This window comes from Trachymyrmex cornetzi, unplaced genomic scaffold, assembly GCF_001594075.2.
Source record: "Trachymyrmex cornetzi isolate Tcor2-1 unplaced genomic scaffold, Tcor1.1 scaffold83, whole genome shotgun sequence".
Classification (NCBI taxonomy): Eukaryota; Metazoa; Arthropoda; class Insecta; order Hymenoptera; family Formicidae; genus Trachymyrmex; species Trachymyrmex cornetzi.
The window spans coordinates 293,452-321,145 of record NW_017300169.1 but is presented as its reverse complement, the minus strand read 5'-3'; the positions used below and the strand labels follow the sequence as shown (position 1 = coordinate 321,145).

Sequence of the window (27,694 nt, the reverse complement as noted above, 5' to 3'; positions counted from 1 at the left end):
AAGTGACATAATTCGAAATATAATCAAGTTTATCTCGATCAGTTAAAATAACTAAAGTAAAACAATTTTAAAATAAAACATTTTCTTTTTCAAATTTCGATCATCAAAACTGTGTTAACTTTAAATCTTCTTTGTAAAAGACGCTTCTTTTTATTTACAAAAACGACAAAATTCAAAAGTGTTTGTCATTCTTGTCATCATGATTTCTCTGAAAACCTTAAGGACAACACAAGTGCTATTTGGCGGATAGATTGTGAAGTTAAGTACCTAGTTTACTTTCGATGATTGATAGAGTAATCTTTACCTAACTCTCTCTCTCTCTCTCTCATTTATAATAATTACTAAAAAATTACATTTCTTAAATTATGTCACTTTGAAGTAAGGGAACGGATGTAGAATTAATATACACAGTTGAAAATAAATATTAAACTATTTTATAGTTGCAATAACTATAAAATAATTTACTAAAAAAAAAAGATTATATTAACTTGTATATAATTGAGGGGATGAGCGGAATAAAGGCACAATTTTACTTAGGCTCTTTTTCCGGAGATTAGTTTTTTTTATACAATATTGATCGTAATAGAGAAGTATTGCAACTTCTTAAAGACATTACATAAGTTCATTTGATACAGTACCCATTTGTGTATAATAAAAAAGTAGCAAGTGTTATTTTGATTAAAATCAAGATTTTGTAATTAGGCCTTTATTTTGCCTATCCCCTCCTCAATTGACATTTTTATAGTTGTCATCATTTCTCTTTTTCTGAGTGCTATAATATCTCTCTCTCTCTTTTCTTGATTTTAAATTGATAAAAAGAATATATCGTCATTGCACATATCTTCTAGTGTATAAAAATAAATTGACTAAACACATAGAAGACTATTTTACATTATATCCAGTAACACGAAACAATTGAATTTATTTTTTAAAGCGTAGAATATAATTGCGTGTCGTAGAAGTTTCGAGTTACATCACGCGTTCATCTCGCCAGATGAGTGAGTTACGTAACTTAGACTCGGGAAGATGGATTGCCGCGTCTGAACTGTTATATTATAACGGATTCAGTTGCGAGAATCGATTTAATTACATACGCCTTCATCAATTGCTACAGGATGAGAAGGAAGCGTGTTAATTGAACCGACGTGACGAATATATTCGCATCATGTGTGTGCGACATTGAACCTAATCATACAAAAAGTCACTCGCTTGCAAACTTCGTAAAATAGATTTTCATACGTTACTTTTATATGATTTTGCTTAAGAGTTTCTCGGAAAGCCGACTGTAATTATTATATGCGCGCAGAAACTACTTCTCTATATTTATTATTTCTTTTTTTTTGTCCATTTTTACGTGTGTTCGATATTAAAGCCGTAAATCGATATTCGCGGAAACAGCAGCTCATGTGATCCGCAAACTAAAATTTCCAACGTACACATAATAATCATTGTTTATTTGACGCACGCACGCGCGCAACCCCCATCGTTGCTACCTTCGATACTTGCAGCTCCCTTTTTTTGTCTCGTTCGTTATCAATGTACCTCATCAGCTCGGCAAACCAAAAAGCAGAAAATTAGAAATTTCCAGAAAACTAGAAATTTTAATATTTGCTAATAATGCGAGAGCAGCTCAACGCGTTATCCTTATCTTCCATCGGGTTATAAGCTCGCTAATAGATAAGCGAATGAATTAGTCGCATATCTCTAAATTTTCCATACGATAAAACTCGCACGAACCCCATTCCGTCCTTCCTCTCTTATCACAAATATTTAACTTACCTCACAATAGTAAACGGTTCAATTTTTGAGAAGAAATACGTTGGAGATATCATTTTGTCATGCAATACTCCAATCGTTGCGCTAGTTTTAGTATTAAGAAAAATTGCGCTAATTGATAACCAGCGTCGACTTCTATTGCCTGTAATATATTTTTTATGGTTTCATTAATTATTTTAATTAAAGGAGTCTATAAAAACTTATTAGTTTTTATTAATTTATAATTTATCATTGCAAATATTTAAATACCAAAAACAAACTATTTTGAGATCTGTCTTGTTATAAAAAGTACAACTATATGTTTGTTAGCTTTCACACTAAAATAATAATGCCATATGTATAAATTAATTGTAGAAGTACTAATTTTATATGTTTACATCTGTTATTAAATGAAATATTTTTTCTCCGTCTAATTATTAGAATTTTAAATAAGAACTTCATTAAAAGAAAGTCATTTTATTAAGAAACTTTATGTTTATTGTTATTACCACAGATTCATGATCATATAGAAAAAAAAGCGGTATTTCTTTACATTAGGAGACATCTCTTCGATGACCTTGACATATAAAAAAGCTTTTAAAATTGATTGATATTTAAAAAAGTAATTTACCAACTTCGATATTAGTCCTTATTTTTTTTGTCAAACAATTTTAAAGTAACTTTCCAACTATTCCTTCACTAACTTCTTATTTTTTTAGCAATACGTTTTTCACTTTAATCGAACATATCTGCTTCATTATGCAGATATTTATTCTAAGTTATCGTTTAACCAGTCTTAAGATAAAAATTCTTTTGTAGTTTATAATTATACTGTCACAGTATTAAGAAATATTAACATATTATTGATCGTGCGTGCGATTAAAATATTGATGAAATGATATAAAAAATATTGATAATAATCTGAATTTCTTTATTCTCGATTATCAATATATTTATCATAATATTTACCATATCTACGATACTGATGTACAAGAATCAAGAAATTCGGATTACCGTCAATAATATTGTCGTTTTGTTAGTATTGACAATATCAGTTATTGACTATATACACTCTTAAATTTATAATACTATTAAATCAATTTGAGTTATTTTAATCATTTCTGTAGGTTGCCACTACTTCTATTTAATATGTCGTTAATTTAATCAAAACAATGAATTCTAATTTATTAGTCAAGAAATATATCAAATTTGATTCAAATTTAATTTATTACTTATTAAGCATATGTTAATATGGACGTTGTTTATTTTGAAACTAATTATAAACACTTTTACCACAGAATAAATTGATTTACATTTTGACATGCATAGAAGTTAAAAATAACAAAATATTCAGTCACTATTACTCCTTTGATAGCAACATAAGGTCCATAAAAAGGGCGTGTAAGTTTTTTCCATCAATATACTTGCACAATTAAGCTTAAGGCATGATTGAAAAGCACAGACAATAAGAAAACAAAATATAACAGATTTCAACCTATCAATAACGTGTATTGTGATATACATTTGAAATCTGTTGTTTCTTGTTCTTATTGTCTATACTTCTCAATTGGGTTTCATATTTTGTGTCCATAAAACTGAGCTGAAAGATTGTCAATAATATTGATTGCATAAGATTATAGAAATCTTGATGCATACCGTCAGTATTACTGATTCAATATTCATAATCAATATTATTAATTGATGAGTAAGATCCGTACATGACAGGCACAAGTATCTCGCATTAAAAAAATTTGCGCAAATAGCAGCAGATTTAACGTCGTGCCTCAATTGTAAGAAAGGAACAAAACAATACGACATTTGGTATTCCTTTCCAGTACCCTCTTATCAGCAAAGCTCATTGAGATACGAAAACTATCCTACTCATTCGGTATTATCTAACTCAGACACGGAGAATCTTAATTTAGTCGGCGACTGAACCAGAATTTCCATGTCAGGTGAAATTCCGCCAGGACTGCGATCGTAGCGCTGCACCGAGTTCTTAAGGATTAACCCTCTCAATTTATTTCGACTGATCTAACTCACTCTCCAGCCACCGAGAGGAATCTTCGCGGCGACACTTGAAGGACATGATACTGATAGTATCTCCATTCGCCAAGAGAAACTAGCTTCTAGCCAGTAGCTGTAGTCACACGCTTTTCCGAGTTACGGGGGCTATCTCAACCACGGACGTTCTCGTGAATGTGCATTGTCCACATTGTGCTGCTTGATGACTGCCGAGCTAAGGATACCACGAATAGGGATGCTGAGGGAGTTCACAGTCCTGTAACGCGCATCGCTACGCAGCGTCATTATTTATCTCGCCCAGAATTTCAGGTATTTCTTGGAACGCGACGCGATTACTGCAAGCAAACAGCGTGTAATTAACACGAAGCGTCCTAAAACGAACGATAAACTAACGGAAAAGTTCGTGCACGCGTGCACCGACGGCCGATCGCCGAGCGCGGCGTCTGAATAATCACGCTGATCACATCAGTGATCGATTTCTGCGGTGGTATCGACGAACTGTCATAGTGTTTAGACGCGAGTTACAAAATTTCACACTTGTACGGGGTACATTATGATACTTCTCTCTCATACAGAAAAAATGGTATTATTTAGGATGGCCTTTAAAATATCGGGATTTTTTTATTAATATACATCATATAATATTATAATATTAATCAAATTAAATAAATTAGATATATAACTATGCAAGTAATATATTTATTTAATAATAAAATCAATTATAATAAAACCAAACAATAACTTATTACTGCCAGTCAATCATCGATTAATTTAATCAAAGATTGATGAAAGAGAACCTAAAGGTGAACCTACAGGATCAATAATATTGTCAGTATTTATTAATCTTCTTCTTTTTCTTCTTATGTTAGGCCTTTGTGTTACACTTCTTTCATATGCTTCTGTTGCGCACACTGATTATTCAATTGCCACGAGGATATGGGACCTACAGTTTCAATGCCGGTTCCGAACGACGGATTTTTCGAGAGGTATTTCTATAGGCAAGGATACTCTCGGGAGGTTGCCGGCCTTTCTGAGAGGAGACACGAGCGTAAATATTTTGGTTCCTACTAGGCTCGAACCTGGGACTTCTGGCATGATAGACCAGTACGCTATCTGCTATGCCACGCTCGCGCTCAGTATTTATTAATACTGACAGTATTATTGATCGTGTGTGGTTAATATTGATAAATTGACATAAAATACTAACGGTGATCTGGATTTTGATTATCGAGCATTAGTATCGCTTTATTAGGATTCATGTCAAAGTATATATGTCACAGTGCAATAGATATTGTACGTAAAACTAAAGTGAAATATATTGTCAATAATGCTGATCGTGTAAGATTGTAAAAATATTGATGCGTACTGTCAGTATTACTGTTTCAATATTACTGACCAGTGTTATTGACCGTGTAGAGTCATCTTAAGGTCAAGGATTTTTTATTTTCTAGTTAATTTATGCTTTAAATTTAACTTCTCTTAACTAGTCTTTTTCTAGCTATGATTAATCACTAAACTGACAATTTTATGATGGTGTAACTTTAAAAGTTACTCATTATAAAACCGTTAGTTTAATGCTTTTAAAAGCCTCATATTGCCAACAGAAGATTAAAAGACGTTTGATAGTGGTTTTTATTTCGATTTCTATTGCGTAAGCCATTATTGGTTTTGCTGAATTATTTAAAAATTTATCTAGATATACAGATCTAGAAATAATTCCTTCTGCGGGCTATTAAAATATTTATGTAAGACGCTCAAACTAATTGCTAGAATATCAAAACTTTTTACAACTTTGCTCATGTTTAAGATTCCTTGAGACGTAATTAATTTGAAGTTCCAACAAAATTATTTTCAGATTTGTACCTATATAAATTTTTAGATAGATCCAGTTAAATCATTCTTTCTGTACACGAAAATCACATACAAACGTCTGCTGCGGATATAATTACGCTAACAAGGCGGAACACGTTGGTAGCAGACGCGGGCGCCTCGTTTAATCCTCGCGGAATCATAGTCAGCGCGTTCTCCGCGCCTCACAAAAGATTTCCGGGTACCTACGTCTGCACATCCCCCCAGTGTTGCTTACTGCCTTTCGTCGCGCTCGTCGCCCAAAGTAAGCGGCGCATATTCCGCCAACGTCGTCGCCGAGCGCATCTGCGAATGACAGCAGTTGTTTCCAAGTTTATCCGAAGCCACGGAACGTATCCAGCCTCTTAATTCGCTCGTTTACTACAAAGGAAGCAGGAGAAGACACACGTACATGATAATCGCCACGTATTCGGCTAAGTCGGAGATGAGACGGTCTCACATGCGAATCCCTCTTTCTTTCTTCCCTTTGTACTCCATTATCATGTCGGTGCGGTAGGTGACTTAAGGCGAGCAATGCAGAAATGTAAGAAGAAATCTAATCACGTCGATACAAAGTTCTCGAAAGAAAATACCCCTGGAATGCTACTGTAGGTAAATTTTCATCCATATAATACTTTTTAAGTTTAGTATAGTTTTTACATTAAAACTTTCATAGAGCTTAAAATAACATTTAATAATTGTTCAACATTAAAGTATAGTTTTTACATTAAAATAGTGTTAGTTTATAGTTATTCTAACACTTTGTAAAGAAACCTATAAAATATAGACATAAAAAAATTCTTACAAATTATGTGGACGAATTTTCAGAGTAGTGTTAATGTGAAAAAATATGAATAACATTTTAGAGTTAAATTTACAGCTGATTAGGTAAATAAAATGATTGGGAGAACTTTAAAATACTCACTGAAACACTGAAATAGTGAAAGCATTACAAAATATAGATAAAAAAAGCATATAATACTAATAATAAAAAGAAGAAAACAAGATATTACTGTCACGTCGACATTTGTTCCATTAAAATTTTGTTCTCTTTGTTGTAATAAAACAGAGGATCTCGTTAATGTAAGAATGGTATTGCGAATCGCGAAAATCCCTCACGAAGCGAAGTCCGTGCAAAACGCGGAGGAATCGCTACTGCTGCGCCGGAAAGCTCAAAATTTATCGCCAATAGCTTCCTAGGTGCGCGAAAAGCTATCTTTGATCTCTCTCGCACTGATTTATAGATCCCACTTTAATATAGCGAAAAGGGTGAAAATCGACTTCGCGAGAAAGAGAGAGATAGAATTCTTCTGTACTTCGCTTATACTTCTACGGCGTTAACGCCAAAACACGCTGTTCTTTTTTTTTCTCTTTTCTTGAAATGCCAGAATCGTTAACCGGAAACAATCCCTCCGTCGTAGAATAATCGACTGCAATTCGTTTCCCTTTCCGTCATGGGCAGCGATTCTGCCTTAGGGGACAGAGCTAAATGCCGTCGTATCGAGCAAAATTACAGCAACTTAATCTCCGTCTTCATTTCTTTTTTCCGCGCCCTTATGAGCCCAGCACAAAAACTTCCGGATATTCCGGACACGTAGATGATTGGACTAAACTTTTCTTTAATACATTTCCGCCACTCTACATTAAATGTTAAAAATATTCTCTCACTGTTTTTCGTATTCCTTGTAACGGCTGTAATTACATTCTTAATTCGAATAAGATATATATTTAGAGCAATATAATTTATTACGCACAGAGATTCGGCGAAAATTCCCGATTAAAATTATTAAATCAAACTGTATGTTTATCTTGCCCTATAATGTTAAAGGTGCTCGATCTTCGAGCGAAGAATTATTGCATTTCTCCGATTTGTTCGGGATCAAAGAAATACGTTTACTCTTTCCACGAATATTTCCATAAAAGATTGATAAACGACACACTATGTGATTTAAGTCATTTGATCCGCAGTTTTATATGTCATTCCATTGTCTCGATCTGGAAATGACAATAGTCAAATTAAATTTAAATCAGCAAGAAACGTTAACGATCCCATGGAATTTTATATAATAATGTATATGTGCACGCTGGATATTTTATTACATATATTTTAAATGAAATAAAATAGATGGAAAGGCAGAAAGTTAAAATCTACCTTCACCAGATTCCAATAAATACAATATATTTGAAAAAGGATATTACATACGATTTTGTTTTTCAGTTCAGGCTTGTGAACGTTATGCTGCATATCATTCAAAGTGAAGAGTTTTACGATGATAAACATTTATATGCAAAATATAAAAAATTGAAAATTTTATTTGGATTTTATTTAATTTCAGTTTTTATATATAAATTTATTTTTATCATCGAAGGACTCTTTTCATTTTATCAAAAATTTCTAAAATCTCAAAATTACATTTTTCACAATGGCTCGACGAATAAACCAGACCAGGGCTAAATATTCATTCTAATTTATAGTAGCCCATTCAAGATAATTATTTTATCAGATCTTACATTTATCTCGGATCCGTCTCAATAAAATGATAAATAATTTAGCATTTACCTGGACACTGCGTAATGGCAGAATTGTCCGATGTCTTCTAAAGCTTCTTCTTGCTCTCGGCTTCTTCCGTTGCTTATGTTCAATCACGAACGCTAATCACTTGAATGTGGTAATTACAAGGTGTTTTACATGGTATTCATTATTATTAAGACTGTTAAGAGTTACAAAATATCAGTGATACCAAGCAAGACGCGAATTCCTGCAAAGTGCACAAAATATTATGGTAACTTATAATTTCAATTCCTATAATAATTATGCATCTATTCCTATAAGATAAAATCTGACTCATTTTTGGCCAAAATTATGACTTATTTAAGGTTAAAGTGATTTTCATTAATTCGTGCGAATTTAACGAAGAAATGTTATTAATGTTAATATAAACAGAGAATATTACATTTTTTACGAAAAATTATTCTTATGTTAAATAAACTGATTGTGAATTTTGGAAAAATATTTTGAAAGTATTTATGTAAATCCCAATGGGTCGATAGATTATTTTGTATAAAATTTTTTTACTATAAAATTATTTGTATTGATAAAAATATTATAATTTACATTGTTTTAGTTTATATAATATGATAGTGTGTACTAAATACAATCTACTAAAAGTATTTACTAAGAGACGATGAGTGGCTTACATTTATTTCTATTAATATAGATTGACTTTAATCACGTTTGAAATTATTTTTTATCTTTTTCTAGTTTTAAGAATTAGTACATTGATAGAAAAGTACATTCATAGAAATGCACATTCTCCGTTCGAGTAAAGATCAATTGTTTAATTCCGGTAAATTGTATTATAATCTTGATAGTAACAAAAAACTTAAAACTCAACGCATATCAATAACTGTTGTAAATATCCTAGTGGAAATTTATATTTTTCATTCTTTATCGTTTCGACTTTATGTCGAATATGAACAAAATGGAACAATGTGAACTGTGAACGTGTGCCAATTAATTCATTGCCACACACCGCGAAATATTTAATGCACTGTCGCATTTTACACATTAAATTTTTAAATTTATGTAATTAATTAAAATGATACAAATATTATGCACGACGCTTTCGATACTCGTTTCCATTCGCGACTCTCTTTTCATGAATAAAAATCAATGATGAACACAGTACAATTTTGATGCGTTTCAGTAGTTTGTTGCGCGAAATATCGTTTTTTATTCATATGAAACAAGCAACATAAATATTTGATGTGACCACGAACCGAAAAAGTTTATACGTATGAGTGTGTATGTATGTGTGTGCAGATTATTATTGCTCATATTTAAATATGAAACGTTTGTGAATATAATCAACCGGGGTTTGAATTTAAAATGTGTAATTAAATATGCTAAAATAAAATTGTATACCATAGCAAATAAAAAAATAACGTTAAAATTAGAAGACTATGAATATTTTTCAAAATTTTTAGCTCTTAATTTACTAAATTTTTTACTATTTTCCTCTTCAATAAAAAATGACTCTTATACATAACTTAAATCTCGTTACTCCGATGTTTTTATTAATGAAAAACTGTATTCCAAGTTAGACTTTGTATTTGAAATGCAACTCGAGACGCACATCTTGTATACGTACACGGAAAGAACGGTTTTGCTGAAATATCTAAAAATTTAGCTATATAGGAATCTAAAAATTATTTTGGCCATTAAAACGAATATACATATATGTATAGGAAATGCATGCTGAGCAAAAAGTTTTATCAATTCTAACAATTTGCTTGATTATCCTATTGAATCGACATCAACTAAAAGTATACGAACAATAAGTATCTAAATTTTTAGATATTCCAGCAAAATTATTCGTTCTGTGTATCTCCTTCTGGAAGCATGTTTTTTCATTCCCTTTGATCGTTTTTTCCTGCTGGTCCACGGTAATAAATTTCATAGTCTCACACTTTATTCTTGCGTCTCCTTTCAATTTTTATGCCATTCGATGTATAAGCATCGATCTTCGTGTTTCTATGAGTCGATATAACATCGTCAAGCGCGACAAATAAAAGCCTCGGGCTTGTACATATGGGCACGATCGCCGGGAATATTTAACCAGTTGGTTTGGGTGTGTCAAACGTATTCGTCGATAATCGCCTTCGGCGAAAATTGATGGGAAGGACATCATCGCTCGTGGAATTCTCTGTTTTCGAAATTGCAATGTCAAAACGACAACAAAATATGAACGAAATTGAAGCGAAATGCAGATGCATGAGTGGCCCGTCTCTCCCACTCGCATTAATAAAATATATCTTTTGTCCATACGTTTTTAATTAAATATATAATTATATTTTGTGTGCAAATTTTAATAAATTTGTTAAATAATTATATAATAAATTTCTCTATTGTGTGATATACATACTGATATTTCTTGAGTATATTTAGTTATATAGTACACTCATCAACGTGTATATAATTGTTGGTCGTATAAAATATTTTTAATACAGGCAGCGGCATTAGATAAGTAGGAAAGTGAACAAGTATTGATATTTAATATTGTAATTGTCGTTATAATTGCTCGAACCTTATTGATATCTTATTTATTAAAAAACATAATAATAAAATAATAATTATAGCGATGGAATACTGTTTACAATTGCTCGAGATACTTACATATAAAATTAATCTGTAATTGTTGATATTTTTCTCTGATATCGCTAAAAGAATACGACATGCTTTTAGTTAGTTCAATTCCCTAATTCAATCACCCTCACCAATCACCCTCACCAACCACTCGATACTTTTTTCGCTCTTACAGTAAATACATTATTTTAAATAAATCATGCATTGATTTCCATCATATATAGACGTTCACTCCATCAAAAGCGAAGAATATCCGTCTGACATCGTTAAAATCTTACTATACATTTTCCTTAATTTTCTAACTCTAAAAACTTATATATTTTCGTTATAAAGAGAGAATAATCGCTAAATTAAACTTGCCGAGAAAGTATAAAGATATTTAGAAATTTAATTCGAGACAGTCGAATTTTTAAGGTATGTTATTTAAGAATCTCAATAGACATGTTTTTTTATATAATTATACATGTATTTATATTATAATTATAATTTTTGTTCACACATATATATATATATAAGAAAAATATGTATGGACATAATTTATATATGTATAATTATATATTTATACATGTTTTATATAAAACATTTTTTACTAGGATTTGATTTAGAAAAATTGGATTCCATAAAAAAAAATAAATGGACGTCCAAATCTCTCCCTAAGAGCGTGAGAATCACAAGATCAAAAGTTCCTCTCTTTTTTATTTGAGCTTGTGTACAATTGCGCGTTTTGTCGTGGCGTCAAAGGTAAACGCAAATTATCACAGTAATCGCCACGAAAATGCGCGTTGCGAGAGCATGACGAACAGGAGAGTGAAAATGTAAAATTTCCATTAATTCCTCGCGTCTAGTGAAAGATCTCTGGAGCTTAAACCTAATTAAACGAAACACATTTAAAACGTGTCCATGTGGATGGTATCCATGCTGGAGTACATGTTGGGTATGCTGTTCCTGCTGCCCTGGCCGAAGACAGCCACATCGGCAACCTCGTCCTCCAGCTCCTCCGAGAAAGTCACCAGTACCTGCACATTCCACAGCAGATTACGTGACGCATAATTCGCGAATTAATTATCATAAAAAAATCAACTCGACCACTGTAAAAAGAGATTGGACAAAAGGATTTTATCATGCGTTAGACTTTATAATAGATTGTGCTCCTTTTCATTAAAATTCCAACGACGAGTGAACTACATGGAAAGAACGATTTTGCTGAAATATCTAAAAATTTAGCTAGATATAGATCTGAAAGTAAATATTGTTTCAACATTTCTTAGTATATTAAAATAATACAGTTTATGAACAAGTGGATAATTAATATAAAAATAATATATTTTGAGATGCAAATTCCAAGTGAATAAAATGTGTTAATTTAACATATTAAAAATATTAATTTTACTGAAGAAATATGCCTTCACAATTTGCTTACAAATTGTGTCCGTGTTATATTATTTATCTCAATTTTTTACATAATATTTGTATCATTTCCTAATATATTTATCTTATGTTAAATTAACACAAAAATTTGAATGGATTGTTTGAAATACGCGAAGTATGTTAAATTTAATATAAATTTTCCAACTATGCTAGAATGTCAAAACTTTTGCACCATTGCTCATCATGCTTGAGTTTCCTACATATTATTTTGATGGTTTAACAAAATAATTTTCAGATCTGTATCCGACTAAACTTTTAAATATTTCAGCAAAACCGTTGACCATTTATTCCCTTCCATGTGACAAAACAATTTTATTCGTAATATTATTTTTTCGGCAGATAATTTTTTTTGTTCGTAACGAAACATCTGCGGATAAAAGGTACTTTTATGCAATGTGCAATTTCGCTTTGTCGATCAAACGTCTTATGTAACGTCCTCGCCTGCAATTATCGCGGCTGCGAATCGCAAAACTGAAGTTTCGCGAGAACTGGGTGTAAACTTTTGGTCGTTGCGTCGCTGCAATTCCGTGCGTGCTTCGCGTTGAAACACGTTCTCGCAATAGCGAACAGCGAATGGCGAGCGGACGGTGGGTGATGGGACGGAAGGCTTTCCTTGCTACGAAGACCCATAAAAATCTCAAAACTTTTCCGACCGGCCAAGTTTGCCCTCTGGTTTACATACAAGCACACTGCAATATGGCAAAAAATTTCCTACTTTGTTTGCGAGATCGCTGTCTTTACGTCACGGTGAGAAATGCATTTACATAATGTCCTGACGCCGCAGACAAACTTAGGGGACCTTCTTCTTGGAAAATATAAGTACGGCGAGCTGGCTATATAATCGAGATATTGGCTCGATAAAATTACAGATATGCCGTTTGTAATTGTATTGTAATTATTACAGAAATAAGTTGAGTGCCTAAATCGTAAAAACTGCTGCACTGAAAAAAAGTGTACTAAATTTTAATAAATATTTGTTTGAATAGTACTAGCTACATATTTACTAAATGTAAGCGTATATATTTATTTGACAGAAAAATTTGATTTAATTATAATTTTTTTATTTAGTAAATATTTATTCACCGTAAATAAATGTTAAGTTACTATTCAAATAGATATATTTATTAAAATTTAATACATTTTTTCTCAATGTAAAAATTGTCAGTACGTGAACTACATTAATATTACTTATGATTAAAATGCAGATTTTTTAAATGTAATTACTTCCAAAATATTACATTTAACTAATTTTTCGATCAATAAAATGAAAAATAATATATTTTGCAATCTCCTGGCTTATAATTTGCCGAAACGTTTTAAAATTCTCTATAATTGGATGAATATCCTTTGGCCCTGTAGCAATTTTTTCCTCAATTTAGTTTCCAAATAGAATTCAATTTTCAATTGTGGATTTCATTTATGTTGCATGTACTGAGAAAAATTTCTGGTTTAAAATGAACGAGAACAAGAAGATTTTGATCTTATTAATCAGAATTCTGATTATTTCAACTATATTTATAAGAATCATTCAGAAAATTCTTCCATCTTTAACCAGAATTTCAATGCAACCAACTTTTTTTTCCAGTGTACTCCCAATTTTCCGAAGGATGAATACCCGAAAAGGTTGCGGAACCTTTAGAAGACTTCGCGCGGATAGTTTTCCGCGGCATTGTGGTAATCTAAAAGTTCTTAAATTCAGCCCGACCTAGTTTACTACCGTACTTAGGACTTAATTTATATTCCGAACCGCACTAACTTGAGCTGTTGCTATTGTCGTTACTTTAGAAGCTTACAAAACAACGGGGGGTTCATGGCAGACCTTAATGTTCGCACAGGGAAAGTTTCAAGAAGTAGGGATGAATACGTGACGCAAGTTTGTATTTAACGACGATTTAAATACACCCAGGAGAGGACAGATGACGATGTTTTCCGGCGCGGAAAACGGCGACCTAAACTTCCTTCTCGCTAATAACAATTAGCAATGATAATCCCGAAGGCGCTCTCAAATTCGAGGAGCACGCGGGATACAATTGCGCGATAAATTTTCGCAAACATCAATATTTTCAGACTGAACTAATTATCATAGAAATTGTTAAACGTTACGGGTTGATAGATCGATCGTATTATCGGTCAAAAAGCGATTCTATTTCTGATGACAAAAAGACTCCACAAAACCATTTCTCTCGTTTCAAGTACTGAATTTCTCTCACTTTACCAACGCGCCGTCTTATAAGTGATCAATTAAGCTCCCATTATTCATCGCATTCGATAACGCTCCTCTTGAATTTCTCGCACATTTTAGTTCGCTCTTTCAGTGGATATTGATATTTTATTCGCGAGCGTTTTTGTCACAATTTTTTAATTCCATTCAATCTGCGAAATCCATTTTGGCTGAATTATCAAATTTTTAATAAAAGTCATAATTATGGTTGCATTTTAATGAAACGTAAGTAAAGAGTAAATAAGTTTAAATATATATATTCTTTGTTGCAGTTTATATACGTTCTCGTTTCATGAAAATTAAATCGTACGCATTCAATCGAGATCGATCGATCACTCAAGCAACGATTTCAATTTCTATCCTTCCCTCAAGCGCCGGACAGTTCATTTCGATCTGGAACCGCTTCTTAGAATTCTCAGACGCCGTAGAACTGCGAAGGATAGTTGGAAATGGATTGCGTACACTTTTCGGGATCGTAAGATCTACGTACCCACGCTGACGATTTCACTGTCGCGCAACTCGCCGCGTTGCGTGATTTATGATCGTTGCTTGCATCTAAATCGCGAAACACTGAATGGTGTATTGTTGAAAAGAATTGCGGAACAAAATAAAAGTAATATAAAAAATAAAAACATATCTTTGTCATCAACTCTGTTTCTCCGTAACTTTATTTTATTCACGCGAAGAGTATTTTTTTGCGTGTTGTTCGGTGATGCAATAAATTCTTAATCCGCATTTGTTATATGCACAATAAAGTTCACTTTCCCTTTACGACACGCGAGCGAAATAGATTCTGCTGCATTCCAGCGAGTAAATCAGGATGGATAGGAAACAACCGTAAATAATTTTGCAGCGTAAATATAAAACAGCGCTTTATTTTAATCCCGTTTCATTATTCTCGGCCGGACAGCGCTTTATATAAAACCTGAATTCGAAAAAAAAAAACAAAAAGGGAGGAAATTGCAAGCTTCATACATCGTTGTAATGACCATTTTTTTTTAATACCACGCTGTGAATTCTCTTTTTACACTACTCGCACGGACTGAATTTTTCATAATTTTTAGATTTTGTCCGAACGGATGCGGCATACACAATTTGCGAAAATAATTAATAATGTAATATTGTGACCGAGGGCGGTATTAATTAAAGCGTCTTCGTACGATCTACTGAAAATTTATATATAAGAAGTTTTTTAATTAGCCTCAAAATTAAAATTTTTCTTTATTAACCGGCTTATGCAAATGCGGCCGGTGACCGCTTTGCGCGCACGGTAAATTTCGCAAAGAGTTACGAAGAGCAACGGAATAGTTTGGTGGTAAGACGGAGGCCCCACGAAATGCAAATTTTAGCTCCTGGTCGCCAGAGATGTATAATTTTACGATGTATCGTTACCATCTTTTTTAATTGTAACGCGATATACACTTGGATTTCAAATCATGAAATCACAAGCGATTAAAAATCCATAAATGCAGCTCGAAATAGCACTTGTAATAAAGTATTTATTTATTAAACGTTTTAATAGGAAAATCGTGAAATCAAAATTATCTCTACCTCACATGATTTAAACGTTATCAACTTGATTCCGTTTATTAGCGTTCAAAAGAATTTTTAGCAAAAATGAAAAAGTGATTACAGAGAAGCAAGCGTACATGTTTAATAGAATAACATGCAGCTGAACTAATATTTTTAGTAACAAATATACTTTTCGTTCCTATGCCGAATAAATTTTAATCATATTCCTAATTAATTGTATATATTTTTATAGGAAAATGATTAAACAAAAATTACCGTTATTTCGCATGATTTAAACGTTATGAACTTCGTTCCTTTTATTAACGTTCAAAGGAATTTGTAGCAAGGCGGAAAAGTGATTACAGAAGAGCATATAGAGTAGCATTTACAGAGTAGCACACAATTGAACTAATATTTCTGGCAATAAATATATTTCTATCTTTTAACATAAAAAATAGTTTTGTGAATAATTTTATATATATAATATATATGATGTTTATTTCGTTTTAAAAAGGTTTTTTTTCTTATTCTTTGTAAAATTGATATAGTTTTGAAAATTTATCTTATACATCTATATACTTCATTGAAAATTTATTATCTATTTTAATTGTTTAAATCACATAAAATTAAAAAATCTGTAATTTAAAATAATATATGCCACATGAAATGACACGCGATTCAATGCGTTTACAATACAGAATTATGCTTAATTCCAAATTATATGATAAAAATGATATACACATTCGCTGTAATTCTTAAAGAAGATCATGATGCACAATTTTTTAAATTGCATTTCTCCTCGTGCATCTTCTCTGCATACAAATACACTCTTCCTCAGCGCTGCGACAACGAACACATTGGACATAATTTGTTTGTCCGTAAGTTGGACATACAGGCCACTCAATTACACAACAGTCGTGTCGCTTTAAAAAAATTTTATTCCCAGGTAAAAACGCGAGAGCTTTACGCGCGAGAGAAAAAGCGCGGGACGTCATGCGCGTGTCCGTAAGTTTGCAGATATCACGCGAAAAGAGAGATAGGACTGCCTGCAATTTCGCATAAACGTAGTTGGTGTCTCCGGATTTACTGGAACGTCGCACGAGGACAGAGATTCAAACAGAACGACAAAAAATTCTTTATTCATGGTAAGAGCCATGGCACATAAAAAACTTAAGCAATGAAATGTAAGTAGTAAGGAAATTGGCCAATCACAGTAACGACCGTAAAGCCATATCGTAAACCGTAGCAAATCCAACATGTTAATTTCCTTACTGCTTACGTTTTACTGCTTAAGTTTTTTGGCCCTAATGCTGCATGGCAGCATGAAAGAAAGCTACCGGCACGTCATATGATTTTCATTTGATTGCAATTAATTTGATTGCACTTCAATTGCATCGTGTTCACAGCGAATAGTAACGTTAAATACACGACTCGAGAAACGCGCGTAGAAGGGACTTCGGCACTTTGACGTGCATTTACCGAATCGCGCTGACTTGCGTGCGCCAACAATATGCATTTACCGAGAAGCGTCTGCAATCCTCATTGAAGTGACGTGAAAGACAATTGTCGTTACAACAACACGGCGTACAAGGCTTCGAAATTCGGGAGCGGAATTCGGGGGAGCGGATCGCGAGCATAAGATTTACATTCGCAGTTTCGACAAGATTTGGGCTTCATTATTCAGATGGTGAATTATTTCGGAGGAGAAGGAAAATGAGAAAAGAGAGAAGTAAACGGTTAATTAACAACAGTTTTTGTATGACGGGAAAGGCAGGAAAGAGCACCACGCGCGCTACAAATACCCGGAAGCATTTAGACGAGCTTAGAGGCAACCAGCTGGTGTGTGGGTTTCCCGCCTCCCTGCAGCTTGTAAACCATCGCGTGGGAGTATGTAAGCGAGCTACGAGACGGGCGGATCCATTAATATCCGTCAGGATCGGTGGGACGAAAACGCGGATCGTCTTTGGACGACAGGAGGAGGCGCTGTACGCTGGCGGTGCATCATCTGCTGAAGACAAGCCCTTAGAATATCGTCGGCGTGTATTCATCGCGGAACGTACGCCCAAAGATTACGTCGCGAGAATTAAATATCGTGGTTTTAAGGCTCGTCTACATAAGTCTATCTTAGGACTAAAAGTCCTAAACGGTCGTAGGATCTCAAATCTTAGGAAATTGACCAGTCCTAGTCGAATATTCTCCTTATATTAGATTGTGATTGATTAGTTTCCACTTAAGACTATACAATTGTTTATGAAATTTATGTAGATGAGCCTTTAAAGATAAGAGGACGATAGATAAAATATCGATCGACTGTTGTTCACGATGCTAGAAATCGGTCCGAGACCTCGGATGAAGAAAGAATTGACCAATCTCAATGGTCATGTGATCAAATGGTTCAAATGTGATTTGTTAATTTTTTCCCTGTCCGAAATCTCGGACAGATTTCTAGCATCGTGGACACAAGGCTTGAGTGTTGTGTCGTTTATGAAAAGCCCTTGACAAAGTATGTAACCGCAAATACGTAAGTACATAGGTTCTTACACTGAAAAAAGATGTACTAAATTTTAATAAGTATTTGTTTGAATGGTGCTAACTTAACATTTATTTATTTAGTAAATAAATATTTACTAAATAAAAAAATGATGATTAAATAAAATTAATGATTTTTGTACCAAATAAATATGTTAACGTTTTAAATATCCAGCTAGTACTATTTAAATAAAAATTTATTATAATTTAGTCATTTTTTTCTCTCGGTGTAAGTATGACACAATTTTAATTATTTACCACAAACAACACAATCAGTTGATACTTTCTCTATTAAATGCCTTAGTTTGATAAATATTGTTTTATCCTTCTTGGTACTCAATGAATAACAAAGATATAATGACACTTGTGTCAACTGCGTTTTCTATAAAGCAGCCTACGGAAAGAACAATTTTGCTAAAATATCTAAAAATGTAACTAGGTACAGATCTAAAAATAATTTTGTTGGATCATCAAAATAAGTATATGGAGTATTTGAACTGATTGCCAAAATATGTCAAAATTTTTTATAGTATTGCTTGTTATATTTAAGTTTCCTATGTACTTACTTTGATGGTTCAATAAAATTATTTTCAAATTAAAAAAATCTAATTAAATTTTTAGATTTTTCAGTAAAATCGTGCTCTGGTATATTTATCGTGTACTCTCTTGCCTTAAACCGTCAGTAGTTATATGTGTATCTGAAATACCTTAAACACGTGATACAATTTTAGAAAATAAAAATGATGAAATCGCAAGGATCGAACTGGCATAATTTCACGTACGACAATATGTGTTTCAATTTCGGGAGCACGTTCGAAATAATACGAAAGACGACATATTTGAAAATCAAACTCGACAAAAATCCACGAAATACAGTATCGTTGAATTGGATTCACTGACCTGATCCAGCGAGCTCTGTGTGAGTGTGTAGTCCGTAGCCTTAAGCTCCTCCGCCAGAAGCTTCAGCATGCTGAAGCTCACGCTGAGCGCCATGTCCTGGCTCCGTGGTAGCAAGAGCCGAGCAGCCGTTGCTTGCCTCGAAGAGATCATCGCCTGTGGCAGATATTTCAGGATAACCTTCCTAAGATCCGTGGCGGAGACTGGCTGGCCGAATCTCAGGAAGGCGACGTATCCTTCGCCGAATCTAAAAGTCAAGTCGGCTTTACAGTTTTCAAGACAAGTTCTCAACGTACGTCAAATGACATTCGAATTAACTGTTGATGGTCGCAGTAAAGAAGCAGCGATGGAGAAGTTATTCAGAAGAGCTGTTAAAAGATTTGCAGGGGTCGTAAGAGAGAAACTGGTTTTATTAGCATTCTTAAATTCATGATTTATTCACTTTCTCGTTGCATTCGATCGCGGGGGACGCGGATCTATATTTCAAGCTCCTAGCTTGGACAAAGGACACAGGAGATCAGCTTTTACTGCGCTTTCTATACTGTAACGAAGTACATTCGCCATTCTTTATCATTCAACGTACTCTCTGCGACACACGAGAGCGGATTGCAGGATAGGCTGCTAACGTGGACAGGACCATATCGTAAATTCTGCCCTCGATGGCTCGAGAGACACCGCGGAAACGAAAGAATCGGTATGGAAGGAGGTAGAAAACATTTTCCGAGATCCTTTACGAAGGTACTTTGGGACCATAGCAATTAAATATTTATCACACGCTACATTATTCTAAATAAATCATGTCGTGTTTAATAAAGATTTCTTCGTACACTTTCAATTAATTTTAGTTAAGATCATTTATACATTGAGAAAAATATGTTTAGTATTTGTGACTATAATTGCATAATAAAATAATCGTAGTTTCATTTTAACAGTTATTACTGCTGTATGTTAGTGATAATAATTATTACTGTATAATTAACAATTATTAATATGCATGTAATAATAATTATTAGTACTAATTATTATATTCATAATAATTAGTACATATAATTAGTCATATATTTTTCTAGAAAAATATATAGCTCACTTCAAAAATAACTATAAATTATATTTAAAATATGATAATTCTAACCATTTTTTTCTCTCAGTATAAAAGACTAGCTCATTTTTCTCACGCTTTTTTCCATTAAGAAATCAAACTCAGTGAACAACTTAATCTTAAACGTAAGAATATTATTATTATGAAAGGTCTTAGACTTGATTATATTTTTCGGCGATCTAAATAAATTATATATATCTATTATAGTAACTCGTTAAAATTTTCTTTGATTAAGTTGTTAGGGAGGAAAAAAATATTTATAGGTTTAGACCGATCGGGGATCTAATGAACCTCAATCACCAGTTTCTTTCCATTCTATACTTTCGCTGTATCGCTTATCTCTCTCAAGAGGATTAAAACAGGATGGGATGCTATAAAGATAAGAGATTTCAATTGAAGAATACATTCGTTAAGCTGCAGAACCGTAAGGATCCCGTAAGTTTTCTGGTTGAACCAGAGAAAAGGATTCTGAACAGGAACGGAAAATCAGAACTGATAGAAGCGCCGGGCTTTCTGTGTACGGTTTATGAGTCTGCTGGGAAATATCCGGGGTTAAAAGAGACGCGCTATTCTACGAAAAAAAAAGGTCAGTGTAATCTTACTTGTGTTTCAAATGCTGTGGCGTTCCTATACACCTGAGACCGGCTTTGGCGAGAATGCCCACTCTTGTGCAAAGATTCTCGCATTCAGCAACGCTATGCGACGTTAGTATGACGCATCCTTGACTCCTCGTCACTTGTTTCACGGCTCTGGTCACGAAACTCTTCGTGGCGGGATCCATTCCACTAATGGACACGAACGAGGAATAAAATTAATACATAATTAAGTAACTGTCGCGTGAAATTAACAATTGTTTAATGTAGTTATAAAATTATGCGAAGTACCTCGTGGGCTCGTCCATGAGAATTACTGCGGCAGGAGCCATGACGCTTATTGCGGCACATAATTTCCTCTTGTTACCGCCGCTGAGGCTAGAGACCCTTCGATGAGCATACTTGAGTAGATCTAATCTCTTCAGCGTCGTCTCCACTGCCTGAAATTATAAATGAAATAATAAAATCTTTAATATCCCAATTCCGAATATTTGCTTCTACAAATTTAACTCTTAAAACTTAACTCTCCTCTACAACTCGGAGATAAAATAATCTGTAAAAGTTTACAAGAGCATCTTCAATGCTTTTGTAAAATATAAAGGCAAATAAAAGATATATAAGTTTAAAAAGTCTATTAAATTCTGATCAACAAGTTTAATCTTTTCTTCAGATTGATTTATTTCTTATCTACCTTAGGAACATTGCTCAATCCGCAAACTTCACCGTGAATCGTCAAACATTGATGGGGCGTGAGGAATCCATCCAGAGCATCGCTCTGAGGGCAATACCCAACCTCGCCATTGCACAAAGGCTGCGCGCCAATATCTTTCCCCTTCAGAATAATCTTCCCGGCCGTAGGAATGATTTCTGTTGTCAGCATCTTGAATGTCGTGCTTTTTCCTGCTCCATTCACCCCCAAGAGGCCGAAGCATTTTCCGGCCTGTACGCCGAAACTTAAATTTTGCACAGCGACATTTGTCCCGTACACACTCCTGTATTCCTTCCGCAGCTTCATGGTCTTCAGGGTGTCGTCAACCATCCCGGCCTCAACTCTCAATCTTTCCCTGGCAACGTCATCGTCTTCCTGCACTGTTTCATAACTAATTTTTTGCTTTCTCAAATTGGGCAAGAATCGACACTCGATCACTAGATTCAACACGAATAGAATCACACCAATTACAAACAGATATACATAATGGTAGCCGAGAAGATCCCAGCCGAGTGGAGACTTGTAAGTATCCATGTGGAATCTTTCCAACAATTCGGCAGTGATATCATTCGTCGTAATCTGGACCAACCCGTCGGCGAGAGCATATTGTGGGAAGATCATTAGAATATAATGCAGTATGTTCCTCACGTCTTCGGTCGTTTTACTTCGGCCAACGATGTCGAGGACTAAAATTGTCGCTAGACAGACCACTCCTATAAAGGTATTTACGCAGAAAAGTACCATGTTGGACAGACTCGAATCATCGAATGTTTTTTCGGCTAGATGCGAAAATGGTAATGCTGCCCATCTAAAATTATGGATGAATATTTTAAAGATATTTATGTTATATCGACCTTATGTGAATAAACAATTTAACACTTACGCAAATAGAATTAATAAAAGACAAACTCCAGCTAGATTATCTCTCGCAACGTAGGCTGACAAACCGAAGATCTCGAAAACAATGATTGCTAAACAAGTAGCACAAAGGAATACCTAAAAGAAGAAATATTAATAATATTAGAAATAGTATAAAATATAATAAAAAAAAACATTTCGTACTTGTGTTAAAACCGAGATTCTGATTAAAATTTTCATATTGAATTTTTAACATATTCGAGTGTTAATTTAATTTAATGTGATTATGTTATTTGAATATTTGGTGTTAAATTAACATTTTTTAATGTTATAATAACATAATTTATGAGTAAATAAACAAATGTAAAAATAGTGTAATTTTAAAAAGTACATTCTAAATAAAATGTACGTATTAATTTAACATATTACAAATGCTAATTTTATTGAAGAAATATGTTTTTACAATTTGTTTTAAAATTGTGTTTAAGTGTTACATTTTTTATGTTCATTTTTACATAAATTGGTCCTATCTTGTAATATATTCATTTTGTAGATATTAAATTAACACAAAAATTTAAATCGTTTGGGTAACGTGAAATGTGTTACTTAACATAAATTTTCCAAATATGTATTAGATGATTCGTTTTTAGTGTATTGAAAAAATTCCTGTATTCTTTTTTTCCCACTAAAATTACTCACTATAAAATCCCAAATTAAGATTGTCGTCCAATACGTGACAGGATGAACTCCAGCCAAGTAAAGTATTCTCTTCTCTTCCGACAATCGTTCTCTGACTATCTCCTTAGCTCCCTGAGCTGCAACCGAACTGAAAGCTATCAAAAGTACCAATCCTACGCCGACATCCGCCACATGTTGCAATCTAAAGAAATAAAAATATAACGTAAAATTCCTGACGTTTTTGAAATGACATTTAACCCAGAAATAGTCACCCGAGGAATATTTTTACACCATAGCGTTAAAAAATATGAATTGCTACGAAATATTGTTTTGTTTGAATATTTTGTTTATATTTTCTTTCTTTTTTAATAATTGTTCTTTTGTGAACCTTTAAAAATGCAACTCCATCGAAAATCTACAATAAAAAAGTGTTATATTAATAAAAATCTTTATGTTTTAGAAATACTGTCATAATAAGCTACTTAACGTGCTTACTCCGTTTAATTGTTTAGTTTTTCAACTTACTTTTTTAAAAATTATGATTAAATTAATATCTATAATGTTCTCAAATAGTAATAAATTGGAAAGCAATCGATAATATACAATATGTTGTTGATAGTGATTTTAATTGGGATGTAAAAAGTTCCAGATGATCGTTTACGTAAAAAAAAATCAGGTGATTACTCTCGGGTTAAACGACGCGATCCAACTGCTGTAAAAGAAGAAACGATCGGATATGTTCTTCTGTGCAATATATGATCTTCAATATTAATCACGAAAAACAAACAAGAGTAATATCGTTAGCGATTTGACGATACAAGTAGGAACTCCGCGATATAACGTTGAAACACGCGCCGAGCGGCGTGAATACCGAATGATGAGGTACGTTAATTAAAAGTAAACGAAACGTCTGCGTCTGGATGTTTCGACTCGCCGACCCCTTTGGATTCAAGAGCCGTGTGCAAATATCTTCGTTTATCCATTTGAGGGAACCCGCCTGTATCCCGTCACATAAAATTCCGCAGTTAATTAATCCCGTGAGTGCGCGTAACGAGAAATATTTTCATCGGAGGATTTTCTCCATGATTTGTCGCAATATTAGAGGTGAGGGCTTACAGTGTCGTTCGATTTAACTGATCGCTCGATAACTTCAAAGGATGATTGAGTGTGGTTAAGTGTCCTCGCACCCCAGTTGCTCGCAGGATTGCTTCATTGAGGGCGTTCAAATACGCTGGCATTGAATGGTGGCCCTTGTTATTGTACCAAACGATGAAAAGAGGATCTTCCTTGGAGTGCGACAAGGACCAGCCGCCATATCTGCGAGTCGTTGTTTATTCAGAAAATTTCAATCGAATTTCAATGCCTACCTAGTAAACGCTAACTAAAAGTAACCTAACATAATTTTACATTTAGCACTGTAACTAATATGTACCATATCACATATGTGTATATTATACCAATTCTACAATAACTGTAAGCTGTAATTATAAATGGTTGTAGTTGTAAGAATTGACCAATCACAGTCGAATATTTTCATGTTCGACTAAATTGATCGATTCTTACAACTACAATCACTTACGACTATGCTATGGCTATTGTAAAATAGATACTACGTTTATATTGTTAATTGTGAAATTACATAACATTGATGTTTACTTTTAGTTGCCCATACAACACAGAAGCTTGTAACAACATATCTGCAACATTTGCAATGTTACAGCAATATTGTTGGAATGATTTTGTGTTGTATGGGTTGGTATTTACTGGATAACTTCTTTACTTTAATGCGCGATAGCAAAAAAAAAATCTACCGTTTCTCTATATATTCCTGATGAGTTGAAACTATCCAATCCAGAGTGGGTCGGCCAGGCAGAGTTTGAAGAAGACCTTCGACAGCTTTAGAAACGCCTCGACAAGTTTGTTGACCATCCAAACATTCGCAGGTTCCGGTATCCTATGAATTATTCAAGAAATAAATGCGCAATTGTTTATAATTAGAACTTGTTTGAAGTTCTTTCAAAGCAATCTTAGCCATTTTTATATGGGTTCTGGGTTTCTTGCGTATAGTAACGAAACTTAATTAAAGATTATTGTTAAAGAGAATCAAAATATTCCAAAGACACTCCTCTAAGTCAACACTGTTCTAAGATATACTCTTTGAAACACATTGGACATATTGATACATTTTTACATGAAATATAAAATATCTCGTAAAATATTAATTCTTGGGTAATTGTATTTTAATATGTTTATGCACGAGATATATATTGAGATGAATCAATTGATGTAAAAAATACATAGTTACTTTTAAAAAGAATTAAGCAATTTGCAATATGCAATTCATATCATTTTTTAAAAGCAACTAAATATGTTTTTTTATTATAATAATGGGATAAAACCAATTATTATCCCATTATTCTGTAAGTATATAAAAATGTTAAGATAATAAAAAAATGAATATATTACGAGATATTTTATATTTTGTGCAAAATTGTGCCAGAATAAAATATAAAATACCTTGCAAAGTATTAATTTTTCGATAATTCTACTTTAATACGTTTATATGCAGAATAATTAGAGGATTCGTATTATGTAACAAAAATCATTTACAATTTAAAAATCATTTCAAAATGGCAATAATTTTTATTTTGAAAAATCGGAAAAAACTAATTCTTTTCAGCGATTTTTTTCAGCAACGAATTCAATAACCTATTCCTCTATCGATCAGTATGCAATTTATTACTATACGCAAAAGGCCCAAAATACGTAAGGATCTTTTGAAATAATTATCATTCATTCATACATTAGGTAAGGTTTGCCATGCGCCAGCATAATCATCCCCAAAGCGATCGTGCAGCTGCATAGACACGCGTTCTAGGAACGGGTCATTACCGTCAATACTGTAATGATAAAGTATCAAAAAATGTTAAGAATATTAACAGAAAACGAATATTTAACTTAATTTAGTTTGATCAAACTTAAAGTTCTAATCTGCAGAAATGTAAATGTAAATAGCTCGTATTTTGTTAGCAACTGATATTTTCATACCAATGAAATTTTTACAACGCTTTATTTTTATTTTGTTCTTTCTATTAAAATCTTTATATTAAAAATTTTTTCCACCTGTAAAAATAAGTCGGATGAATGTCATAAAGTTTTGGGGTCAAATCCAGGGGTGGTTCGTTCTCGGATGGTGGCCGTACCAGAGAAAATCCCATAGCGACAGCGACGAACATGGTTGGTAAAACGAGCGCAGCCAACGGCGCTCTCCAATCTCTCGCGAAATGCCATAGCCTTTTTTTTATTATAGCTTTCATCTGTCGAATTGGCGACGGTCTCACCACCATATCGGTAATTAAATCAATGTTGTCATCCGATACGGGAACTTCTGCGCAAAGTGAAAACTTTTATTTTTCTCTATGAACTTAAGTGCCGTTGATTGAAAGTCAATTAAACTAAACTTCTTTCCTTGCAAAATAATAAATCTAATTTTTTTTAATCTGGACATGACGCTTAATTAAATATTCAAGATGGTAATTTTGAGTGGCACGATACTGTAATAATTAGTGGCTTTATTATCATTTCCTTTTTTTTGTTAAATATGTTGTAATTTCAAAATTACGAAACTCATTTTTATAAGTTTAGCATTTTTGCATTTTTTAAATATTACAGTTTTTTATTATCTGTTTTATTTTTAACTCTTTTTCTCTTCTTTTCTTCTTATTTCTTCTAAATCCCCCAAAAAACTAAACAATCAAAAGTTAAATATATAGATCTTTTAATTAGCAAAGTAAATATGTGTACTTTACGGGGCGTGCACGCGGAATATTTCTCACCGGCGGGTTCCACATTAACAACGCTATCTTGACTCGCTCTGATAACGCTCGATCCTCTGTCTGCTCGCGTGCAAAGATCCAAGAAGACTCTTTCTAGAGTGTCACACTCCAATGAGAAGTGCGAGAATCCCAAGAGCTTACGATTGTCCTCCAGCGCCTTTGCCACTTGCGCGATGCTGAAACATTCCTGGCTTTACTCGAACGCAAACGCAGGTATTTAATCAACTTTGTCTCAAATACGATTGCAACGATTCCCTCTAAGATAAATCACGAGGCTTGAAATATTAAATATTTGCAAAGATGGGAATTACAAATAAATCACTCTGCAGTATAATATAGATTTTACTTAATACTTTTTCTTGAATCTTGCGGCGTATTGTACGCGAGTTTATACGAGTTCTTTTAGGCCGGAATCAGACTACGCATTGAAGAATGAGATTGAAGGTTGAAAGATTGATGTTTGACTAATCAGAACAAAAGGAGCCAAAATTTCTTTGTCCTCATTGGTGAAATTTTAATCTTTAATCTCAATCTTCAATGCATAGTCTGATTCCGGCCTT

At 33.3% G+C, this 27,694-nt stretch overlaps 1 protein-coding gene across 1 annotated transcript in view; it reads right to left on the bottom strand.

The window, feature by feature from the left end:
- Positions 1 to 11,371: 11,371 nt before the first annotated feature.
- Positions 11,372 to 27,694, bottom strand: part of ldd (lipid droplet defective) — a 50,614-nt gene continuing 34,291 nt past the window's right edge. Inside the window, exons 39-50 of the mRNA XM_018519522.1 lie at positions 27,135 to 27,310; positions 26,422 to 26,686; positions 26,102 to 26,198; positions 25,110 to 25,252; positions 24,415 to 24,615; positions 23,320 to 23,500; positions 22,646 to 22,758; positions 21,745 to 22,570; positions 21,345 to 21,493; positions 21,063 to 21,245; positions 19,365 to 19,608; positions 11,372 to 11,790 (exon numbers count right to left, since the gene is read on the bottom strand). Coding sequence (XP_018375024.1) covers positions 11,662 to 11,790; positions 19,365 to 19,608; positions 21,063 to 21,245; positions 21,345 to 21,493; positions 21,745 to 22,570; positions 22,646 to 22,758; positions 23,320 to 23,500; positions 24,415 to 24,615; positions 25,110 to 25,252; positions 26,102 to 26,198; positions 26,422 to 26,686; positions 27,135 to 27,310 — 2,707 coding nt within the window. The 3' untranslated portion in view covers positions 11,372 to 11,661. The remainder of the gene's footprint in view (positions 11,791 to 19,364; positions 19,609 to 21,062; positions 21,246 to 21,344; positions 21,494 to 21,744; positions 22,571 to 22,645; positions 22,759 to 23,319; positions 23,501 to 24,414; positions 24,616 to 25,109; positions 25,253 to 26,101; positions 26,199 to 26,421; positions 26,687 to 27,134; positions 27,311 to 27,694) is intronic.